This window comes from Mastomys coucha, unplaced genomic scaffold (assembly GCF_008632895.1).
Source record: "Mastomys coucha isolate ucsf_1 unplaced genomic scaffold, UCSF_Mcou_1 pScaffold21, whole genome shotgun sequence".
Classification (NCBI taxonomy): Eukaryota; Metazoa; Chordata; class Mammalia; order Rodentia; family Muridae; genus Mastomys; species Mastomys coucha.
Genome location: NW_022196904.1, coordinates 190,315,564 through 190,336,279, shown reverse-complemented (window position 1 = coordinate 190,336,279; position 20,716 = coordinate 190,315,564). Strand labels below are relative to the sequence as shown.

Genomic DNA, 20,716 nt, shown 5'->3' with positions numbered 1-20,716 from the left:
GTATGTGTTTGTATGCATGTGTGCAAGTGCTCTCAGAGGTCAGAAGAGGGCATTGGATCCTCCAGAATTGAAGTTACAAGAGGTTGTGAGCCATACCTCATAGGTCCTGGGAAGCAAGTATGGGTCCTCTGGAAGAGAGAGCATCAGGACATGCTCTTAACAGTTGAGCCATCTCTAGCCCCAAAGGAACAGTTTCTATATCAAGCCTGGTGTTTTTGTTTGTTTGTTTGTTTGTTTGTTTGTATTGTCAACTTGCTACAACCAAGAATCACCTGGGAGGAGGGAGCAGCAATTGAAAAGTTGCTTCCTTCAGATTGGCCCATGCCATGCTTGAGAGCAACTATCTTGACTGATGATCACTGTGGGAAGGTCCAGACCCGGATGGTACTTTCCACAAGCAGCTGGACCAAGGCTGGGTCAGAAAGCTAGCTAAGAGTGAGGCTAGCCAGTAAGAAGCCTTACTCCTCGGTTCCCAACTCCGCTTCTTTACCTGACTTCCTCAATAATGAATTGTGACCAGTGTTTCAGCTGAAATAAACCTTTCCCTCCCCAAGGGGATTTTGGTCAGAGTGTTTACCATAGCAACAGACAGCAAACCAAAAAAGGGCCAGACAGCCTTTATGTATTACAAGCTTGAAGGGCCATGTGGACTTTGACAATGGCTACCACTGTCAGTAGGAGAATGGCCACAGTGTGTAACTAAGTAGATAGCTACAGTATTTTAATAAAACTTTATTGACACACAAATTTTAAATTCATACACTTTTCGTGTATCATGGAATGTCATCTGTATTTTGAATAAGAAACAATTAGAACCATTAATGCCATTCTTAGCAAAGGGAGAGGAAGGACAAACTGCAGGGGCTTAGAACTCTCTCTAGCTTCTCTCCTCTTAACAAATTAAGCCAAAAGTGTGAGTAGCCAGACTCTAGCTGTCAGTGGTTTGGTACAGTATGGGTCAGCAAGCACCCCTCTGAGAGATTCCAGAAACAGCCTCCTGCAGCTAGAGCTCTGAGAATTCAGCCCAAACCCATGGTCGAAAGGCAGGAGGACAAAGACCAGCATGGAGCTTGTGTTAGAAAAAGCCTACGGTGGCTTGAGAGAAGGCAGAAACAAAGGCCCAGGAGAGGCTTTTTATACCACGCGTTAAAGTTAAAATCTAATTTAGATGAAAATTGAGGTGCAGAAATGAAAAGTGTGTGTGTCTTTAGCCGTTCAGCTGCATGCCCTCTAACGCGAGCTTCACAAAACACATTCCCTTGGCTTGAAAATAAAGATGATATTTCTTCTTTTTCGGCAATTCGATTTTGTTGTTTTTGCAAATTGTTTTAGCTTTGTGAATAGTACAAACTCCATTTCTGATCTGCCACCAACAAAAACAGAGCATTAAAGTGTTTAAGGTTCAATCAAAGGCTTGCTGCGTGCGGCACAATATTAAAATAACAGAAAAATCAATTCCATTTTTATCTTGAACATGGTTTGTCACAAATAGCATTCTAATAGATAACTGATTATATGGTAGCAAATGTAATTTATATATACCGAGAGCTACGCCTTTGTTGGCTGTCATTAAGGAATTTGACACGTATGCAGGGGAACAATAAATGTCAGCTGAAATATACACCAGCCAGATAGAAATGGGATGCTGAAATGCACGCCACTGGCATACACTATACTTATAAGTAATAATATGCAGTCTAAAGTAGCTTGGGTTTTCAAACAAGAACACTTTTTACGTTGTCATTTAAAATATCTCATATTTCTGAAGGTCAGGAACAAATGGCCCTATTAGCATTAAAAGCTAGTAAAAGATATTCATTTAACATAACATTTTATGAAATAGCTTTGTAAAGCATTCATTTTTCTCACCCATGGGGGCCAAGAAGATGCAATGAAGACGCTGGATTCTCTGAGGGTGGCTTCATGTTGCACCCTCGTTGCTGTTAACATCTTTATTCAGAAAACTCTTTATGGAATTATGCGGCTTGAGCCTGGGAGGGTTAGTGCTGTGGAATAAGTTGTCCACACAGCCGTGGCCTTGGCTGCCTGGCAGTGTCACCATGTCTAAGGATGTCAATGTCATGCTAGGGGAATGGGGTGAGGATAAAGGGTTTTCTATAGCAATCATAGGTCTGGGGAGGGGGAGAGAAGAGGCTCTTATCTTGTGCTTCAGTAATAGCAGCTGAGGAATCAGGATCAGAATTCAAACAGAGATACTGGCACATCCTGGGGGAGGCAGCCATTGAAGGCCATTTGGTTGCCTTTTCCCATCCGTAGCTACTGAACTGCAAACATAGGAACAGTCAGTCTCTATCTCTCCTCTTTCCCCTAGATTTGTAATTCTTTTATTAATTGTTTTATTTATTTACATTCCAAATGTTGCCCACCTTTCCAGTCCCCCCTCAAAGAATTCTTCATGCCATCCCTCCTCCCCTTTGCCTCTGAGAGGGTGCTCCCGTCACCCCCTCACCCACCAACCCACCCCCACCCCCCTTCCCTGAAGCATCAAGTATCTACAGGATTAGGCACATCCTGTTCCTCTAAAAATCCAAATCTAACTCAAGTAGTTAGATTTGGAATTTTCTAAACTATTAAGAAACCATACTGACAGCCACCTGGAGTTATCAAAAATGAACCTTTTATCACCTTTATCTCAACTTCTTCTTTTTTTATTTTTTTGTTTTTTCAAGACAGGGTTTCTCTGTATAGCCCTGGCTGTCCTGGAACTCACTCTGTAGACCAGGCTGGCCTTGAGCTCAGAAATCCACCTGCCTCTGCCTCCCAAGTGCTGGGATTAAAGGCGTGTGCCACCACTGCCCAGCTATCTCAACTTCATTTGTAATTAAAATAGATATGCTCTTTTCTGGCCTCTTGGGAGGGTTCTAAATGTCTTGTTGTGATCTTTCAAATAGCCTGGGTGGTGGGCAGTAATATTTTATGAGTGAAATTAACAGAATGAGTCTCCATGGCAGCTCCTCAGTACTACTTGTGTTCCCCCAGGGCCTGGGGGCTCTACCTATTTTGGAACATAGGGATCCCGGTTAGTTTTGTTTGAAAAGGTTAAGTTTTGTATAATCTGTTGAGTGAACTATTGTTTTGGTCTTATCTGCATTCCTCTGGTTATTCAAATGAGGTGGAATCTCCAGGGTTTGTACTGTACTTTCCCCTGATGTGCTTGGGATGTGCTCCCATGTGGACCCCTCACCCCCAGCCCCCAACCCCTGCCAACGTTGAGATGATGCTGTTGTTATCACTTGTGTCAATAGTAACAGATTAGAGCAGCCTCCTCACCACAGGCTAGCAGCCTCCTCACAGGCTAGCAGCCTCCACACCACAGGCAGAGGGTGTGTGGTTACCTTGCCCTTTGCCCCGGGCTTCTTCCAATGTGACCCCACTACCTGGAGAACATTATGCTACATCTCAACCTCAGACCAAGTGCGTCAGGAATGTTTATTATGGGAAGAGGCGTGGGCACACCTTTAACAAGGGTAAAGTGATTGTAGGACATCTTCACGAACAGTGTTGCTGCTGCAGAAGTTGTACCTGTGTGGAAAACAGCAGGCTGGTTTGTCAGCAGGTTCATGACTTTGATGAGACTGTAAGACAGCAGTTTAGCCAGCTCCAAGGGTTGCTTCCTCTCAGCCTGAAACACTGTGGGACCCCAGGCAGGAACCCAACTGATTCCCATTAAGAACCAATCCAAGCCCATTCTTCTCCTTGAGGGCTGTTCAAAGGCAGAAAGTGGACCAGCCACTTCAAACCAGGGTTTATAACTCAAGGTTTCTGTTGCTTTGGCTCATGGAAACCAGCAGCGGTCCTGCCACTGACACAGAGCAGGGTTTCCCTTTGAGGTCCACATTTTCTTCAGGCTATAATTTCTCATTATTTTTTTGATTATTATCTTTTAAGGTATTCTTTTTTCTTTCTATATTTTGAAATTAGTAAGTTTCCTGGTTATCTTTAACTGCCAACTCAATCAATACACCCTAGAGTCATCTCTCACAGGAGAACCTCAATTGAGGAATTGATCAGATTCCTCAATTCCTTAGATTAGATTGGTTTGTGGACAACTGTGGGGCATTGTCTTGATTGCTAATTGGTACAGGAGGGCCTAGCCCACTTTGAGCAGCACCATTCCTAGAAAGTCAGTCCTGAACTGTGTGAGAAAGCTGCCTGAGTATAAGCTGGGGTATGAGACACCTAGCAAGCAACATACTCCATTTGGCTATGAAGTGAGAGAGTTCCTTGGCCAGAGAATGCTGTCTGGATTAGCAAGAGGTTGTTCTTTCAAGTTCCAGCCTGCACTCCTTCCAGTGATGGACTATGATCTGGAGTCCAGAGCTAAAATACTTCACTCCAGCCCATGACCCATTAACTTTTGGTTAGAGTCTTTTATCTCAACAACAGAACAGAAACTAGAACAGCAGGTTCTATCACAACCCTACTAAGGAAGATTCTTTTTCTTGAGAATGAGCTTGTCACTGAACCAAACTTGTGTCTCTGTCCCTCCCATGGCAGGTCTCAAAATAAAAAAAGTTTATACTAAAAACTGCACACCAAAACTAACTCCATCACAATTTTCCTAGGTTTTCTTGTCTTTTATACCTTACAACCAGTGCTTTGTCCTTGCCTTGCTGAATATTATCTAAGGGAAATGATATTCAAGTTTTCTCAGTAAATCAGATGGTTTGGTGGAGAGGCAGGACGGGAGCTGGGTAATTTAATGAGTGGATGGGAAGATGAACAAATATCTCGATGATGTGAAAGATAGGGAAACACATGACTTGGTGATGAAAGACTAAGCTGTAGTGAAAAGTTTGGTTTCTTTTAAAAATACAGACATAGGAATATGGTTTTGTTTTAATCCCAGGTATGGGGTGTGGGGCTGCTTGAGATTGTCCACAGCAGATGATGATGATTTGCCTTGTGCTCTAGCAGGGGCATGATTTTACCAGTGGAAGTTAGTTTCTGTTACTGTGTGACACTTGGAATTCTGGGAACTTTTCAGAGGGCATACATACATATATATGTGTGTGTGTGTGTATATATATATATATATATATATATATATACATATATATATATATATATGTACATGTATATGCATATGCATGCTAGGGTCCCGAATAGGGTGAGCTAGTTGCAGTTTGTTAAGTAGTTGTGTACTGGGAAGAAAGAAGAAAGAAGAAATTAGATATTCTGACTGCAAAGATCAAGCTTGCCCCAAGGAACTCAGTGCTCCTGATCAGCAGGATGTAGTCTAATGATAACACTGTCCCCTTTCTATCCTTTTCCTCTCTGCTCTAGTGTTAAGAGGTCAAAAGGGTAAAAATGGCTGGAGAATGGTGGGAGAAAGAAGGACCCGCAAGTAGCAAAGATGCAGGTATGGTAAGTGAATAGGACAGAGGATGGTTGGATGGGTGGGCGGGGGACTGGAAGGATGAAAGGATGCAGAGACAGAGAGGAACATAAATACAACCAGACTTGGAAGGAATGTCAGATACGTACTCTTTCCCGTCTTTACCACTTTGCACTGTGATTTGTGAAGCTCCCAGAGTGGGCCTGAAGAGATTTATCACCTTGTTGTTCCAGAGGAACTTAACCTTCTGGATTTCTCCAACATTGACATCCACATCAATATCACGAACATGCCTTGCTTCTGGTTTGAGGGATCCTCTGATTACATAGACAGAAGGATCACGTCAGCTGGGCATGTAGATACATAGGATGGTATTCATCTGTTGCTTCTCCAAATGAAGTAGGTACTGGGTTTCTGCAAATGCCTAGAAGGACTCCAAGCATATCTAGGGGTGTCACAAACAAATATTTCTGGAGAATCTTTGGAGTAGTTGAGAACTCTGAGTTTACCAAGCACAAATTAATGCAGTGTCTTTGGTTGAAAGAAGCATGTAGCTTGGCAAACACTGCTAACATCACGTAAGTAACACCAGACGTTGTCAAATAAATTAAACTTAGATGTGGAACCATAAAAGTTAGTGCAAAACCAGAATGTATTTTTTGCCCTCTAAGTTAAATACTCACTCAACACATACCTACAAAGCTTTTCATTTATCTAGCGTAAGTTAGAAGCTGAGACCATGACTGTAATGAGCTCTGGCCCCGAGGCTTCACGCCCACCTCTGTGTATATTGGGGAGAGTGAGGCAAGGTGGGTTGTCCTATGGATGAGCCTTGCTGAGAGGGGAAAATGAAGACCAAGCCAGGCCTACATTCTAGCTGTTTACAAGGCTAAGGCAGGAGTATTGCAAGTTCAAGGCCAGCCTGGGCAACTTAGTGCAATCCTATCTCAAAACAAACAAACTAAACAGAAACACTGAAAAGAGGGCTGGAGATAAGGCTCTGCGGTGAAGTATTTGCCCAGCTTGCTAAAGGATTGTGGGCCCAACACCAAGCATTATCAAGCATTATATTGTGCTTTTGTGTGAGCATGTGCACGTACATACTCTCTTTCTCTCTCTCTCTCTCTCTCTCTCTCTCTCTCTCTCTCTCTCTCTCTCTCTCTCTCTCTCTCTCTCTCTCTCTCTCTCTCTCTCTCTCTCTCTCTCTCTCTCTCTTTCTCTCTCTCTCTCTCCTCTCTCTCTCATCCTGTGGCTGACAAAAAGCAATCACCATGTGGCCCATTGTAAACAATGACCTCTCTCACAGAGCCTCATTGTTCTCATATATAAAATGGGGTGATTGGATTAGATGTGGCAATTTCCTTCCTGCTCGGACAGTCTGGGACTATGTTCTGTTGAGTAAATGCCTAAATTTGTAAAGTGGTGAATAACTAAGCTGTTATGAGTCTCACCTCTTTTGGGAAATTTAGCCATTGTGTTTACTAAAACACTTACTTGAAAATTTCATACTGCTTTGAGTTTCCGTTACTTCCGTACAGAGCAACCAAGATGTACCCACTCAACTTCTTTGCTCCGGACAGGGTGACTGACACTCTGTATCTCCAATCTGTGGGAAGAAGTATATTGTTTCAACAGACTTACATTGTTGAAAAAAATGATTCAGCTGGAAGTGTTATTTTTCTAAGATTGACTTTCCCTAGGATAAGAGGTGACAGGAATGGGGTTGTGTTCTTCCATGGAGTTGACCCATGATTCAGATTCTGAGAAGGTGAGGAGACTGAGGGGACAGAAAACATGATAGCCGAGTACAGTGCAGTGTTTGCCACGGTGGATGAGGCATGTCTCTGACAGATATAGGAGGGTGTCCCCTCCTCCATCCCAATTTTTATGTTGAGGTCTTCGTGATGGCTAGTTTTGTGTCAACATGACAAGCTAGAGTCATCTGAGAGGAAGGAACCTCAATTAAGAAAATGCCTCCATAAGATTGGACTGTAGCCAAGCCTGTAGAATATTTTCTTAATTAGTTATAGGAGAGGGCTAAGCCCATGGTGGTAGGTGCCATCCCTGGGCTGTTGGCCCTGGGTTCTATAAGAGATCAGGCTGAGCAAGCCACAAGGAGCAAGCCAGCAAGTAGCACCCCCTCCATGGCCTCTGCATCAGCTCCTGACTGCAGGTTCCTGCCTTGCTTTAGTTCCTGTCCTGACTTCCTTCCATGATGAACAGTGATATGGAAATGTGAGCCAAATAAATCCTTTCCTCCCCAACTTGCTTTTGGTCATGGGTTACATCATAGCAATAGAAACCTAACTAGGGCAGAAATTGGTACCAGGATAGTAGAGTATTCCTGTAGCAGACCATGTGTTTGGGAAGATTGTAGAAGGGATTTGGAACTTTGGGCTAGAAGAGCCATTGAGTGTTGAGAACTCTGTGAGATGTTCTGTAGGAGCTTTGAAGACAAGAACAGTCAGATAATGGGGTCAGGCTTATGAAGCTTCAGAGAGGAGCTTGAGAGCCCTTAATGGCCCCATTGTAACCATTTGCTATGGTTCTGTTAGCTGGGGCTAAAGAATCAGCTCTGATTAACATGGTTCCAGAATCACTAAAGTAAAACCTTTGATTTACTGGGATACTTGACATTGGTCAGCTGGTGCTGAGAGATCTGTAAGGACTGAGAGACCAGCATCACTGAGGTGAAATCTTGTGGGAAGTGTTTCTCCTAAGTCATTCTGAACACAAGCTGTGTTCCAGAGGCAGCCAAGGCGGTACCTCGTGTTGGCAGCAGAACTTGGTAGCGCAAGAGTCTCCTAGGTGGTGCTGGTGTTGAAGGCATGAAGAAGTCCTAGAGAGCAGCTGAAACTTTTTACTGGGAGATGCCATTTGTGAGGTGCAGCCAGAGTAGCAGGGGAAACCCCAGATCTGAAGGGCCTTGGAGAAAGTTGAGGCTTTGCAGCAAGAAGAGAGCCCATGAGAAGATATGAGTGAAAGTGTAGCCTCTCTGGTGTAGAAGATCCCAGAATTTTGGAGATGCCAGTACCATGGGATAACTGTCAAAAACAACCATGTGTCAAGCAAGACTGTGAAGTGGCCGTGGAGTGGAGTCAGAGTCAAGAAGACAAGCTATGTGTTGCAGAGGAGGGAGACCAAGAAGTTACCCAAGCCCCTCAGAGGAGCATAAAAAATTGTGAGAGAAGGTGAGTTTTGTTCGTTCAGATTTTGACTGCCCTGGCTCTTCCCTCTTGAAGTAAGAAAAGTTTTACAGGGGCCCACAGCTGAGAGACTTTTAATTTTAAAAGACTTTAGATTTTAAAAGAGGCTGGCTTGCTTTCTCTCTTCCTCTTTCTCTCTCTCTCTCTTTCTTTCTTTCTCTTTCTCTTTCTTTCTTTCTCTCTTTCTCTCTTTCTTTCTTTCTTTCTTTCTTTCTTTCTTTCTTTCTTTCTTTCTTTCTTTCTTTCTTTCTTTCTTTCTTTCTTTTAAGATAGGGTTTCTCTGTATAGCCATGGCTGTCCTGGAACTCACTCTGTAGACTAGTCTGGCCTAGAACTCAGAAATCTGCCTGACTCTGCCTCTGCCTCCCAAGTGCTGTGATTAAAAGCATGGGCCACCACTGCCCAGCAAGATTGGCTATTTTAAAGATACTAAATTTGTAAGTGTTTTACTTTTTAAAGACGATGAGACTTCTGAAAGTTAGAATGTTTACATTATAATGTTGATATTAACGTGTGACTTGACAAAGAACAAGAAAGGAAAGGTTGTGGCTTAACAGTTATGTGTGTGTGTGTGTGTGTGTGTGTGTGTGTGTGTGTATGTGTGTGTATGTGTGTGTGCATGTGTTTCTCTGTGTGTGCATGTGTGCACATGTGCATGTGTACATGTGTGTCTGTGTGCATGTGTGCCTGTGTGTGTGTGTGTGTGTATGCAGGTCTGTAGTGTGTAGGTTGTGGCTTAACAGTTATCTGTGTGTGTGTGTGTGTGTGTGTGTGTGTGTGTATGTGCAGGTGTCTGTGTGTGTGGATGTGTAAGAGTTAGATGTCATATGTTCATCTGTGATAATTTTCTGATTTACAGTCCCATTGCCTGTTGCTCTCTTCTAGCACTAACATGTGTGTCTTCTCTGTCGCGAGGTGGGCATGTGTGTGATTCACCCACCTGCCTTTCTTTAGGTTTCACAGGCATTAAAGGAGCGGTCGTGAGGACCAAAGCCTGTGCTTTTCTGCCACCCTTACATTTCAGCTTGTGGCACTGACAGTTAACACCAAGAGGATTAACTAGCAGAGTTCATGTGCCTTTTAAAGTTATTTTAAGAAAATGGTAAGTAAAATGGAAACTTACTAGTAAAGTTACCACTGTCTCCTGTATTCAGGTAAAAGGTTTGTTCCACAGTAGCCGTTTTCCCCTCAAATTGATCAGCATAGTGCCCCATTTTGGGGCACCCTTGTTCTGGACAAGGGAAGCAGTCATTCTAGTGGAAAGAGATCATCTTAGTAGGAGACCTTGCCCCAGATCACACTCTCCTTCCCTCCCTACATCCTTCCCTTTTTCCTTCCCTCCTTCCTTCCCTTCTTTTCCTCTTCTTCCTTCCCTCCCTCCCTCCTTCCTTCCCTCTCCCCTTCTCCCCTTCCTTTCCTCTCCCTCTTTCTTTCCTTCCTTCCTTCCTTCCTTCCTTCCTTTCATCTTTCCTTCCTTCCATATTTTTCTTTGTTTTGTTTTGTTTTGTTTTTTGTTTGAGACAGGGTCTCTTTATTTTTTTTTTCTGGCTGTCCTGGAACTCATTATGAAGATCAGGCTTCCCTCAGCCTCAGAAATCTCCCCGTCTCTACCTCTTCCTCTGTAGTGCTGGGATTAAAGGCATGCACCATCATGCCTGGCCCAGATCCTCAGTTTCCTCTTCTTTTGAAATAACTTGTCTTTTCAATTGGCTTCTCCCTAGAGACATTGTTTTACAATCCCCTTTCCTGTTTATCTTATTCTCTCCTATATGATTTGTCTCCCAACTATAAGTTTTCAAGGTACATTGTTGGGTCTTCTGCATGTTCAAGAATTATGTACAATTTTGAGAATGAATGCATAGTCTGTGGGTCCAGGGATATATAGATGCAGGGATAAATAAATGCATGCATGTTTGAGCTAGGCAGATGAGTGAGCCACCAAGAGAATGGAAGAGAGATGGATAAGTAGAAGGACAGACAGGAAGAAAGAAAGAAAGAAAGAAAGAAAGAAAGAAAGAAAGAGAGAGAGAGAGAGAGAGAGAGAGAGAGAGAGAGAGAGAGAAAGGAAGGAAGGAAGGAAAAGAAAGGAAAGAAGAGAGGAAGACAAGGATCCCTGTTCTTACTAGGAGTGATTTTACCACCCTAGTTGATCCCGCCCAGCCCTCCTTGGATGACTGTTCACTCACTGGGCCTTTTAATCAGCTAAGCACTTAAGCACTTTCTAATAGGATATCACAGTCCTTTGTTCTCTGACCCTATACCACACCACAAATACATGGCGTGATATTTACAGAGTCAGATGTTGGAGACCAAGTGCCTAGCTAGTCTTCCAACCAGTGCAGGCAAGGCTACTCACTAAGAGATCCCAGACTATGATAATCAAATATGAGATCCTATTAACCTAGATACATTTCAGGATGTTAAGGTCAAAGTTAATTTTTTAAAAAGTAAATTTAAATATATTTCCTTGACAAAGATATTTTAAAACAGAGTTTTGCAATTCTTGATGTAGTAAGTGATTTAGGTGAAGAGCATCATCAAAAACCCGATGTTTTTGCTGAGTTTACTACTAAAATCAGAGTCCCCTAAAAGATTATTTGAACTAGTTAGTGCTTTTAAAACAGAGAGATGTATAAGACATGGCCTTAACTGAATAATCAAACTTCAGTCGTCAAGAAAGCACTAGTTAATGGATGGCCTTAGTTGTGATCTACTGGGAAGGACCCCATATCGACCACCAAATCAGAAAGAAACCAACAGCTTCAGAGCATGGGGCATTCTACCAAACATCCTGGAATCCTCATACCCATGTGTCCTAGAAGACTAAGATAAAATGTTGAACTGCTCTATGTGATAGAGGGAAAAGCCAATAAGTGCAATGCAGAAACAGGGGTGGAGAGGTAGAGGAGGAGGGAAGGGGAGAAGAAAGAGGGAGGAGGGAAGAAAAGACAGGAGGAAAGGAAAGCCAGAAAGGAGGGAAGGAGAGAAGGAGAGAGGAGGGAAAAAGAGACAAAGGAGGAGGGAAGAAGAGACAGGGAGGAGGGATAGAGAGACAGAAAGGAGGAGGGAGGGAGAGATGGAGGGAGGACAAAGAGAAGGAGGAAGGAATGAAGGAGGGAAGGAAAGGCATGGGGTGGGGGAGAGGAAGGAAAGAAGGGAAGGAAAAGAGGAGGGAAGATGGAAGGAAAAATAGGAAGAAAGGAGGGGTAGGGGAGGACGTGGGGAACAAAGAAGGAAGTCAGGAAGGAGGAACGGTGGCAGGCCAGCACAGTTCTAGCAAACTTTAGAAAGATGGAGTTTTGACCACACAGCTTATACATTTAAAATGTTAGTGTGTAAGAGATGGATTTCTTAAGTGCCCTTTACAGGAGGATGTTCTCGTAGTCCAGTGCCCTATTATCTCTGCTTCACATTCATATACTTAAGTACAAAGCACACATATATGCTTGTGTGGGAAGCCTTAGTAATTAATTGGTCCGCATAAGTGACAGGTGTAACAGGCACTTCTGTACACCCCTTTCAACTTTCTTGTAGACTAGGAGTTGTCCTAAATGAAAAACTGGAGACCCTGGGGAGGTCAGCAATGTGGTCTCCATTCCAGTCCACTTTCCTGCTGGTGGAATGTGGCTTTGGAAACTTCTGCATAGCCCCTCTACCCTACAACCCCTATCCACCATCCCTGCTTCATGCCTGAAGGGTCTCATGAATCTTGTGTTCTATGTCACAGAGACAACCACAGCCAGCAAGACCACCAAGCTCTTCTCTCTTGGGCCCTGGAGTGACCTACATGCTGGAACCTCTCATAGGAGGTGCAGGGGTACCCCACGAAGCCATCAGGGTTGAGGATGCTGCTGGCATAGTACTTGTAGCTCCGCAGGTGGTTGCAGGCTGCAAAGTTGCGAGTTCCTGAGAAAGCCAAGGCCACAGGAGTGAGAGAAGAGCCTTCACCTTCAGGTAAACCATTCTGAGTGAGCAAGGGGCAGCCTCCTTACCTCAGGCTTCCAACCAGGGAACTGCTGAAGACTGACAAGTCCTAGCAAGCATGCTTGTTGAATGCATGTAGCAAGTATAACATACACGAAAGGGCTGGAGGATGGGGGAGCCAAGGGGCAGAGAGAGAAAGAGAGACAGATACACAGAAAGAGAAACCCAGGCACAGGCAAGTCTGTACACAGATGGAAAGAGAGAAGAGAACAATTGATTTAAAAAAAAAAACTTTTAAAGACATAGCAATAGCTTTTAAAACAATACACACATAGGTACACATAACACACACACACACACACACACACACACACAGAGAGAGAGAGAGAGAGAGAGAGAGAGAGAGAGAGAGAGAGAGAGAGAGAGAGAGAGAAAGCAGATGGTCAACAAGTAGTGATCATTATTTGTGATTGCTGCACCTTTGGGTTCAGACAGCCATGGCTTGTCCATGCTGTTAGGTCTATGATAGTTGAATCTATATGGAGCGTGGGCTGACTTGTTGTCAGTATTCCCAGCCAGCAGCCATGTGGGTGCATAGCCTTTCCTGGGGGCCAATCACCTTGGACCTGGCTGTTAAGGCTGTGTGACAGCTCCTGTCTGCTGGGTGATGATTCCTGTGTACCACCTTCTACTTTAACCCAAAGATGACTTGTTGGAAAAATCACTACTTTTCATTTCTCTAGTTACTTGACGTAAAACTTCCCATGGAGAAATCTACAAAGACCATTCTTGGGAGTCATTCATCAAGAAAGGACCTGTTCCTATTACGGGTGGGGTAGCTTTGCTCCCTGGGCTCCTAACCCTGCCTGCTGTGCTCACAGCCCAGCCTCCAGTTCAGGGCTCACACCAGTGCCCTCAGTAGACAACAGAACCTGCTTTAAACTTAATTGTTTCTTTGATCCAAAATTGCTGCTCAGGGATCCCATAATAGGGGAGAAAGTGTGTTCAATTGTTCCCTGTGCCCAGTGGCTGTGTGACTTGCGTGACACACAATAGAAACACACTCCAGTGCTCATGGGCTGGTTCACTCTAAATTGCCTCTTTAATTAAACTGGGTTCTCTGGCTATTGTGTGTGCCTTCTCGTCACCTCTGGGAGGGGGCAGCTGTTATCACAACTCCAGCTTTTTTAGGGGGAGAACAGCCAGTCCCCAATAAGTTACCTGGTAAGGGGCCAGGCAGTCAAAAGTTCTGTTTGTCATTCATGCTGGATGTCGCTTTCTAAGCACATGGGAGAGTTAAAGACTACAACAAACCACTCAAAGTGTGCTTGGTGCTTGTTTCAGGCCAGGGCCAGGTCGTGGGGTAATGGGGTGTTCATTAAGACCCAGCCACATGGAGTTTCCAATTTAAGAAAAATGTCGACAAATTGTTTACTGACCCAAAGCCCTCTCTCTCAGAAAGAAGAGGAAGTCTGGTCTCAGGGGAGGGACAAAGAGTAACTGAAAGCTAGAACAAGGGGCAGGAGAATCAATGTCTCTGGGATGTCACCAATATTAAGTGTGTAAGCTGCTCTGAAGATGAACAAAGTCACACATGGCTTCAGGAAGTCACATGGTTGCCAGGCCTCCCAGAAACCCTCAGAGTGCATTTTCTTCTAGCCAGCTCAGTTTCCTGCCTGGCATAGTCAATCTGTCAATAGCAGGAAAAGCAGAGCCCTACATCCTGTGGCATTCTGCAGTTCTTCAAGGAGCAGATGCTGAGAACATGTGAGGGCAAAACCAGAGCTAGGTGTTGGCTCCTGTGCCCATCCAGCCCCTGACCTGGCATCTTGACAACTGAGAGCCCTTCAGTAAGAAGCTAGGCTTCTATATCGTGACCCTTGGACAAAGTATGTAGCCCTCCAGGTACTCAATGTCTATATGTATGATTTGGCCCAAACACAGAAAGTATCTTAGAGTATTGTGGAATGCCTGGCTCAGATCAGGGCAACAGAAGGTAGCAAGTCCATCGCTACAATGGCCAGACTCTCACACTATGCTTCTCTCCCCAGCTAGACAGGTGCCGCATCCTTCCTCTCCCACACATGTACCTTCCCATATTCCGTTGATATCAACAATGGTGGAAAGGATGTTTTTCTGACATCCTGGCATTTCCTTCCCTCCGTTGGGAAAGAAATCCAGATGGCCGACCTTTTGGCTCATTCCGAAACCTGAAACATTTGAAGCAGGAGTGAGTCGGGGTGTACACAGTTCCAACATTACATCCTGGTCTCAGTGACGTGTCAGTCCATTTGAACAGGAGCACAAGCCACACCTTTCCCCCTTAGCCACACCAGCTCTTTCTGCAGAGTTCTCAGAGATAAGCAATGGTCAGGACAAGGAAGAAGGACCAACACAGGAAGCGAGGGAGGGTTAGGGTTAGGGTTAGGGTTAGGGTTAGGGTTAGGGTTAGGGTTAGGGGTTAGGGTTGGTTAGGGTTAGGGTTAGGGTTAGGGTTAGGGTTAGGCAAGGTGTGGGTGAGTACATATGTATCTATTTGTATATATGCTTATCTGTCTGTGTTGGAGCGACCCTGGGTGATATTGATAAATCTAAGATCATAATGCGCCAGTAGGCATGTATATGGTGGCATTTGCATTACATTTATTCCTTTAAGTATTTGGTTTCTGCATTATATATTTTAAAATTATATGTTGTGTGTTGAGGATGTTTGAATGTGTGCATGCATATGAGTGCTGGTGCCCTCAGAGACCAGAGGTATCTACTCCCTGAGGTAGAGTTATGGAGCATTGTGAGATGCCCATTATGGGTGTAGGCACCACTGTGAGCTGCCCATCCTGGGTGTAGGCGCCAGACTTGGGTTTTTAACAAGCCCCCTGCACTGTAGATTTTACATTTTTTGATATGGTGTGCATACAACAGAAATTCTCTAAAACTGAGCTACATTTCAGACCTTTGACACTGGATTGCTCTAGGGAGACCACAGAGGTTACTTAATGGGGTGAAGCATTAGATCTCAAGGTGCACAGACCTGTGGTCAAACCTGGGTTCCACTGACCGACTTCATGATCTTTCTGAATTATTAGTTCTTAGAATTTCCTCAGCTGCGAGGTGAGGGACAGTTTCCCTTTTAGGGTGTTCCATAGTAAGCTTTTATGTGCAAAATGTTTGGTGCAGCACATTCTAAGCATTCAGTAAATGATACCTCTGCCATCATCATTAAAATATACCCTGTAGGTGCCCATTTCTTGAGTGGCTATACAATACACAGGACTGAAAAAGAAAAGAATGCTTATTCTAGGAGAATTAAGCAAAAGAGTCTAGTTCCAACAGGAGAACTATAACCAAAGCTTTGGCAACTTTTTAAAATAAAGAGTTAAGTATAAAAACTTTCAGACTGGTCAAGTTGAAAACATCTATTCCTCTGGATCCAGGGAGGGATGCAAGCCTTGAGGAGTCACAGCCTCCCAGAGCTTTAGAATAATTTGTGGTTCAGTTTAGGGGGTCACACTGTACCAGTGGCATTGTACTGAATAATTGGTTGTGGCTGGTACCCATGGTTATTGATGGAGAGCTAAGGTGCTCTGTAGTTAACCATATTTAATGGCCCCTCTGCAGCTATGTGTCTCTGGGGGGGGGTCGCTTGGATATGTCATCAGTCACAGGTCACAGAGTTGGTGTAGAGCTCACCTAGATAGGGGATTATGGGAGCGCTATCCGTGTGGATCACATCTACAAACATAGCATCAGATGGGTCCAACCGAACTTCCTCAGGCAGACCCTGGAAACAGGGCTCTGCAGGGTCCAGCCCTGAAAGGTACAACAGACATAGAAACATCACAGCCTGAGAAAGACAAGGTCTAAGTGTCAAACTGAGGTGAGGCATGCTGGGTAAAGACCTGCATACCCCAGAGGTTGCTGTTCTGAGAGGCCATAGCTCCTGGTCTAGAAGCCAAGACAGAGGTGGGGGAACATTAATACTGACCAGAGCATGCTTAGAAATCCCTAGAGTCATCTCCAGGGAGGATCTGGGGCATACTACCTCTCATTCCCTCTTCCTGCTTTTCCTCACACAGAGATCACAAGCTCCGTGGCCTCACTCAGCTGCTCCACAGTCCCCGAGACCCACACCTTCTCCACATCTTTTCCTAAGCTGTACTTCAGCCTGCTGACCCTTCAGCATATTCTCCCTTTATCCAATTACTCCTTCACTAAGCCCGACCTCAAATACAACAACCTCCTCATGGAAATGTTTTTTCTCCTTTCTTAGGCTATCCTGATCACTGCATTATTTTGTGCTCATAAATTCTGCTTTGAATTTTGTCTACTTAGTTTTCTACATTCTGGACTGGTCTGTGGATTTCCTAAAGCCGAGACAGTGCCCATCATTTTTCAAAGAAAGCCAGGGATGGAAAGAATGTGAAATGTCTGTCGGTCTACCCTCTGTCTGTCTACCCTCATCCAGAGAGTGAGAATAAGCCATCCATCGTTCAAGCTTAGAAAATCCCACGAACAGATTTAACAGACAGGCCTTCAAAGCGAAAATGTCTACAGGACTATAAATACTATTCCCACCCTTCAAGCCACTGCCCAGAGAGAGGCAAGGTTACATATTGGTTTGACTGCACAAAATGAATAGCTATTTGAGTCTGCTTTTATGCGTATTAACTGTTTCTAATGATTCCTTCATTTACCAGGCACCTCCTAAATGATAAGTCTCTCTCTGGCCGGGCCCAACGGAGGTAAAACATTCAAGAAATGGAATTGATAAAAATTTTTTAAAATCATACCATTTAAAAGCAAACAAGAAATAACTTTGCTACGTTACAGCAGTAATGTCTCTGAAGTTAGGGTTCATGAAACTGAACCTGGTTATATTTTTCTTGTGTTACAAACACGTTTTTATCTATGACTATGGATTTTCTAGCAGGCATTAAGAAACCAGAACAATTCTCTTTGAGTCGGGATATCACCTAATATCAGGAGGAGGAGGAGGAGTATTCTCTGCTGTGGAACAGGCACGGACAAGTTTCCACTACTCCCTTAGACCCCAGACTGGCTCTCAGGACTCCTACCTGTAATCCTGCCCACTTGGCCCTCCAGCCTCCTGCCTGCTTCCCCAGCCACGTGTGAGCCCAGGCTGTGGCCGATGAGGTGCACGTTCTCTGGGCTGTACCCCATCTCTGTCTGTGAAAAAGAGGGAGCATTAGGTCCCCTGGAAGCACTTGGGAACGAGAAAATTGGGGAGTAGAGCCTGGCCCTTGCCAGAAGACAGGCGGGATGGAGCTGGAGACTCCAGGGGAATAAATAGCCCAGGAGATAATGCAGGCTGCTGGGTCCTTGGGGAAAGAGTCCCCGCTCCTACGTGCAGCAACAGTGCTGGCCAGTGGCCACCACGCTAACTGCAGGTCACCTCTCTAGCTGCTGACGCCACCTGGTGTTGCAGTGGAGGCCTCTGCTCTGATCTTAAGGGGCTTGCAGTGCGAGGGAAGCTTTGGGCCCTCCAGAACTTACAGTGGGGAAGAAAGGGAGCCAAGTGTTAAGTCCCCCACCCCATCCCTATCCCATATGGTAAAAGATGAAGCCCAAAGCTGTCTTCCACAGAGAGAACTGCTGCGCCTGCGTCACAGTCGGCTCTCACTTCCCAGAACAGCTTGCAAGAAAGGTCTTATGTTAGAAGGGGAAACCGAAGCTCCCAGGACCACATCTCGGGCATTGTAGACAGTCAGCGAGGAGAAAGGTTGTTGCTTTACCTCAGAAGGCATTGAGAACTTGGCTTCCTTGACTCGTGGCCCCAGCCCTGCCCTATGATCCCTAGCAACCTCTGTGTGGCAGGTGTGTGCCTCGCTCCTCTAGCTGTGCCCCTCTAACGCCGCCCCTCTCTAACTCCTCCCCTCTTTAACTCCTCCCCTCTTCCTAACTCCTCCCCTTAACTCTGCCCCTCTCTAAATCCCTCTCTAACATCACCTCTCTGCTTGTCTGTCTGTCTGTCTCTGTCTCTGTCTGTCTGTCTATCTGCCCCCTCTCTCTCTCTGTCTCTGTCTGTCTCTGTCTCTGTCTCTGTCTCTGTCTCTGTCTCTCTCTCTCTCTCTCTCTCTCTCTCTCTCTCTCTCTCTCTCTCTCTCTCTCTGTGGCTCCCTAACTCCTCCCCTCTCCCTAACCCCACCTCTTTCCTTAACCCCGCCTCTATACCTCCACCCCTCTAACTCTGCCCCTCCAATTCTACCCCAATGTAATTCCACTCCTCCCTAGCTCCTCCCCCTGACTCTACCGGTCTCTAACTCTGCCCCTCTAACTCCACCTCTCTCTCTGACTCTGCCCTTACCGACAACACTTGCACTAGGAAGGCAATCTCAGCGCCCACGACCCGAGTGTTGTAGGAGGCTTGGGTGTATTCTGTCCTGGATCCGCGCCTCCAATCGACGCAAATACAGTTCACTTTCTCCACTTGAAACATTTTCTAGGGCAGAGAAAGAGAGAACAAACTTTGTAAACAGGCCAGGAGGCACACTTCAGAATTCACCTCCAAGAGTACCTGGTCTTTGTTAGCATTTCAGTTTCTCTCCCACCTGGCACAGTTGACCTTTGGGGTATGTTCATCCTACTTAATAGATATGGAAACTGAGGCTTGAGGGGGTCTTTTCCTAGTCTCAGGGCTCAAAGCCAGACCCAAACAAATCCCTAGGCTATAAAGCTCACAGTCATCATGTCATCCTGTGCACTAGTGTATTTATTTCAAAGGCTTCAAACCTGCTCCTAGCCAGTGGCTCCCAGCACAGATGCAGAACACGACCATGAGCTAGTGGGACTTAAGAGGGCAACATCTTTGCTTTAATGTTACATGAGTTGGAGATAAAATGTCAGGTAGTGTCTGGAGTCCCCACCTCTGAGGTTTGCTGCCTAGTAACTGTGAGTGGGAGAATGTGGCAATGGTGGCCCAAGAAGCAAGCTTTCCTTAGTGGATTTTAGGAAGAATCCTTCTCTGCAGGAACTTTCCCTTTCCTGTGTCAGGGCCATGGGGTGTGGTGTGGGATTTGGGCGAGAAGAATGGATAGCAACCTTGCACATGTCCAGCAACCAGCTTCCCTCTCCCTTGTCTATGAATCCATGGATGATGAACCGTGTCTTGCGGTCCAGTTGGAAGTTGGAAGCCTTGATGGTGGCTGGGTCCGTGGCAGAGATAATCTGGTTAAATTAGACAAGATGAATTTGAATGTTGGCAGGGCCCATCTGCAGACCTGTGACAGCCAGACCCATGCAACCGAAATCCCAGGTCTAGAACCCTGCAGCTGAGCCCTGAGAATCTAGAAAGCACAAGTCCTCTGACTGCCTGTCTTCATGAACCTTGAACCTAGATCAAGTGTTTCTGTTAAGCATGGTCCAGGCAGCAGACTAGAGTGGGATTAGCAATGGTTGTGAATTAGTCCCTCAGTTAAGGTAGGCATTCTGACCCCACAGAGTGGCTGCTATAAGTAGCTCAAAGTGTTGTGTATGCCGTCATGCTTTGTTACCGTAGTTCCCCCACACCTTCCCCTCTGTTGCTTTGGCCCCTGGTTGCTCTAGGCCTAGCTTGCTCTGGCCCTGATCACTCTGGCCCAAAGTTTGTTTGTTTGTTTTTAATTTGTTTCTCATGGGTGGTTGTGAGCCACCACGTGGTTGCTGGGATTTGACCTCATGACCTCCTGAAGAGCAGTCAGTGCTCTTAACCGCTGAGCCATCTCACCAGCCCATTACTGTAGTTTTTAGATCAGTCTTTATTGAGATAATAAAATAGCATATGTAAAACTATGCTACATATTTTCTATCTTTTTCACATTCTGATGACTGTTTTCAATCTCTGATTTTCTTCATAGTCCATTACATTTTACTTTGGACATATTATCTATTTGGACATATTATCCTGAGAAGGGCCTTTAAGCTTCCTCAGAATAGATTCCTGGTATAAGGAAGGTAGAAAACTCTTGGATAGAAGCCACAAGCCTGAGCTCCAGCTCTGGGAAGCCTGGTCCTTCAACATAGACCTCCATATGCCCACAGGTTTGCTTGGAACTCTTCTGCCAGCAAACACTAGAAAGATAGGACAAAAAAGATAGGAGTGGCATTGTGTCCACAAAGTTTCCAAGATGGAGGAACTAAGTCCCAGAGTGGATAACTCCAGGCACCCAGAGATAGACCCAGAGACCAAAATTTGATCTACTTAAACTCATAGCAACATCATCATTAAAAA

General features: G+C 45.0%; 1 protein-coding gene across 1 annotated transcript in view; it reads right to left on the bottom strand.

Annotated features, from left to right (window-relative positions):
* Positions 1 to 3,426: 3,426 nt before the first annotated feature.
* Positions 3,427 to 20,716, bottom strand: part of LOC116101499 (pancreatic lipase-related protein 2) — an 18,549-nt gene continuing 1,259 nt past the window's right edge. The window contains exons 3-12 of the mRNA XM_031385026.1: positions 19,549 to 19,674; positions 18,815 to 18,949; positions 17,565 to 17,676; positions 16,180 to 16,299; positions 14,580 to 14,699; positions 12,353 to 12,471; positions 9,689 to 9,818; positions 6,854 to 6,965; positions 5,509 to 5,676; positions 3,427 to 3,543 (exon numbers count right to left, since the gene is read on the bottom strand). Coding sequence (XP_031240886.1) covers positions 3,480 to 3,543; positions 5,509 to 5,676; positions 6,854 to 6,965; positions 9,689 to 9,818; positions 12,353 to 12,471; positions 14,580 to 14,699; positions 16,180 to 16,299; positions 17,565 to 17,676; positions 18,815 to 18,949; positions 19,549 to 19,674 — 1,206 coding nt within the window. The 3' untranslated portion in view covers positions 3,427 to 3,479. The remainder of the gene's footprint in view (positions 3,544 to 5,508; positions 5,677 to 6,853; positions 6,966 to 9,688; positions 9,819 to 12,352; positions 12,472 to 14,579; positions 14,700 to 16,179; positions 16,300 to 17,564; positions 17,677 to 18,814; positions 18,950 to 19,548; positions 19,675 to 20,716) is intronic.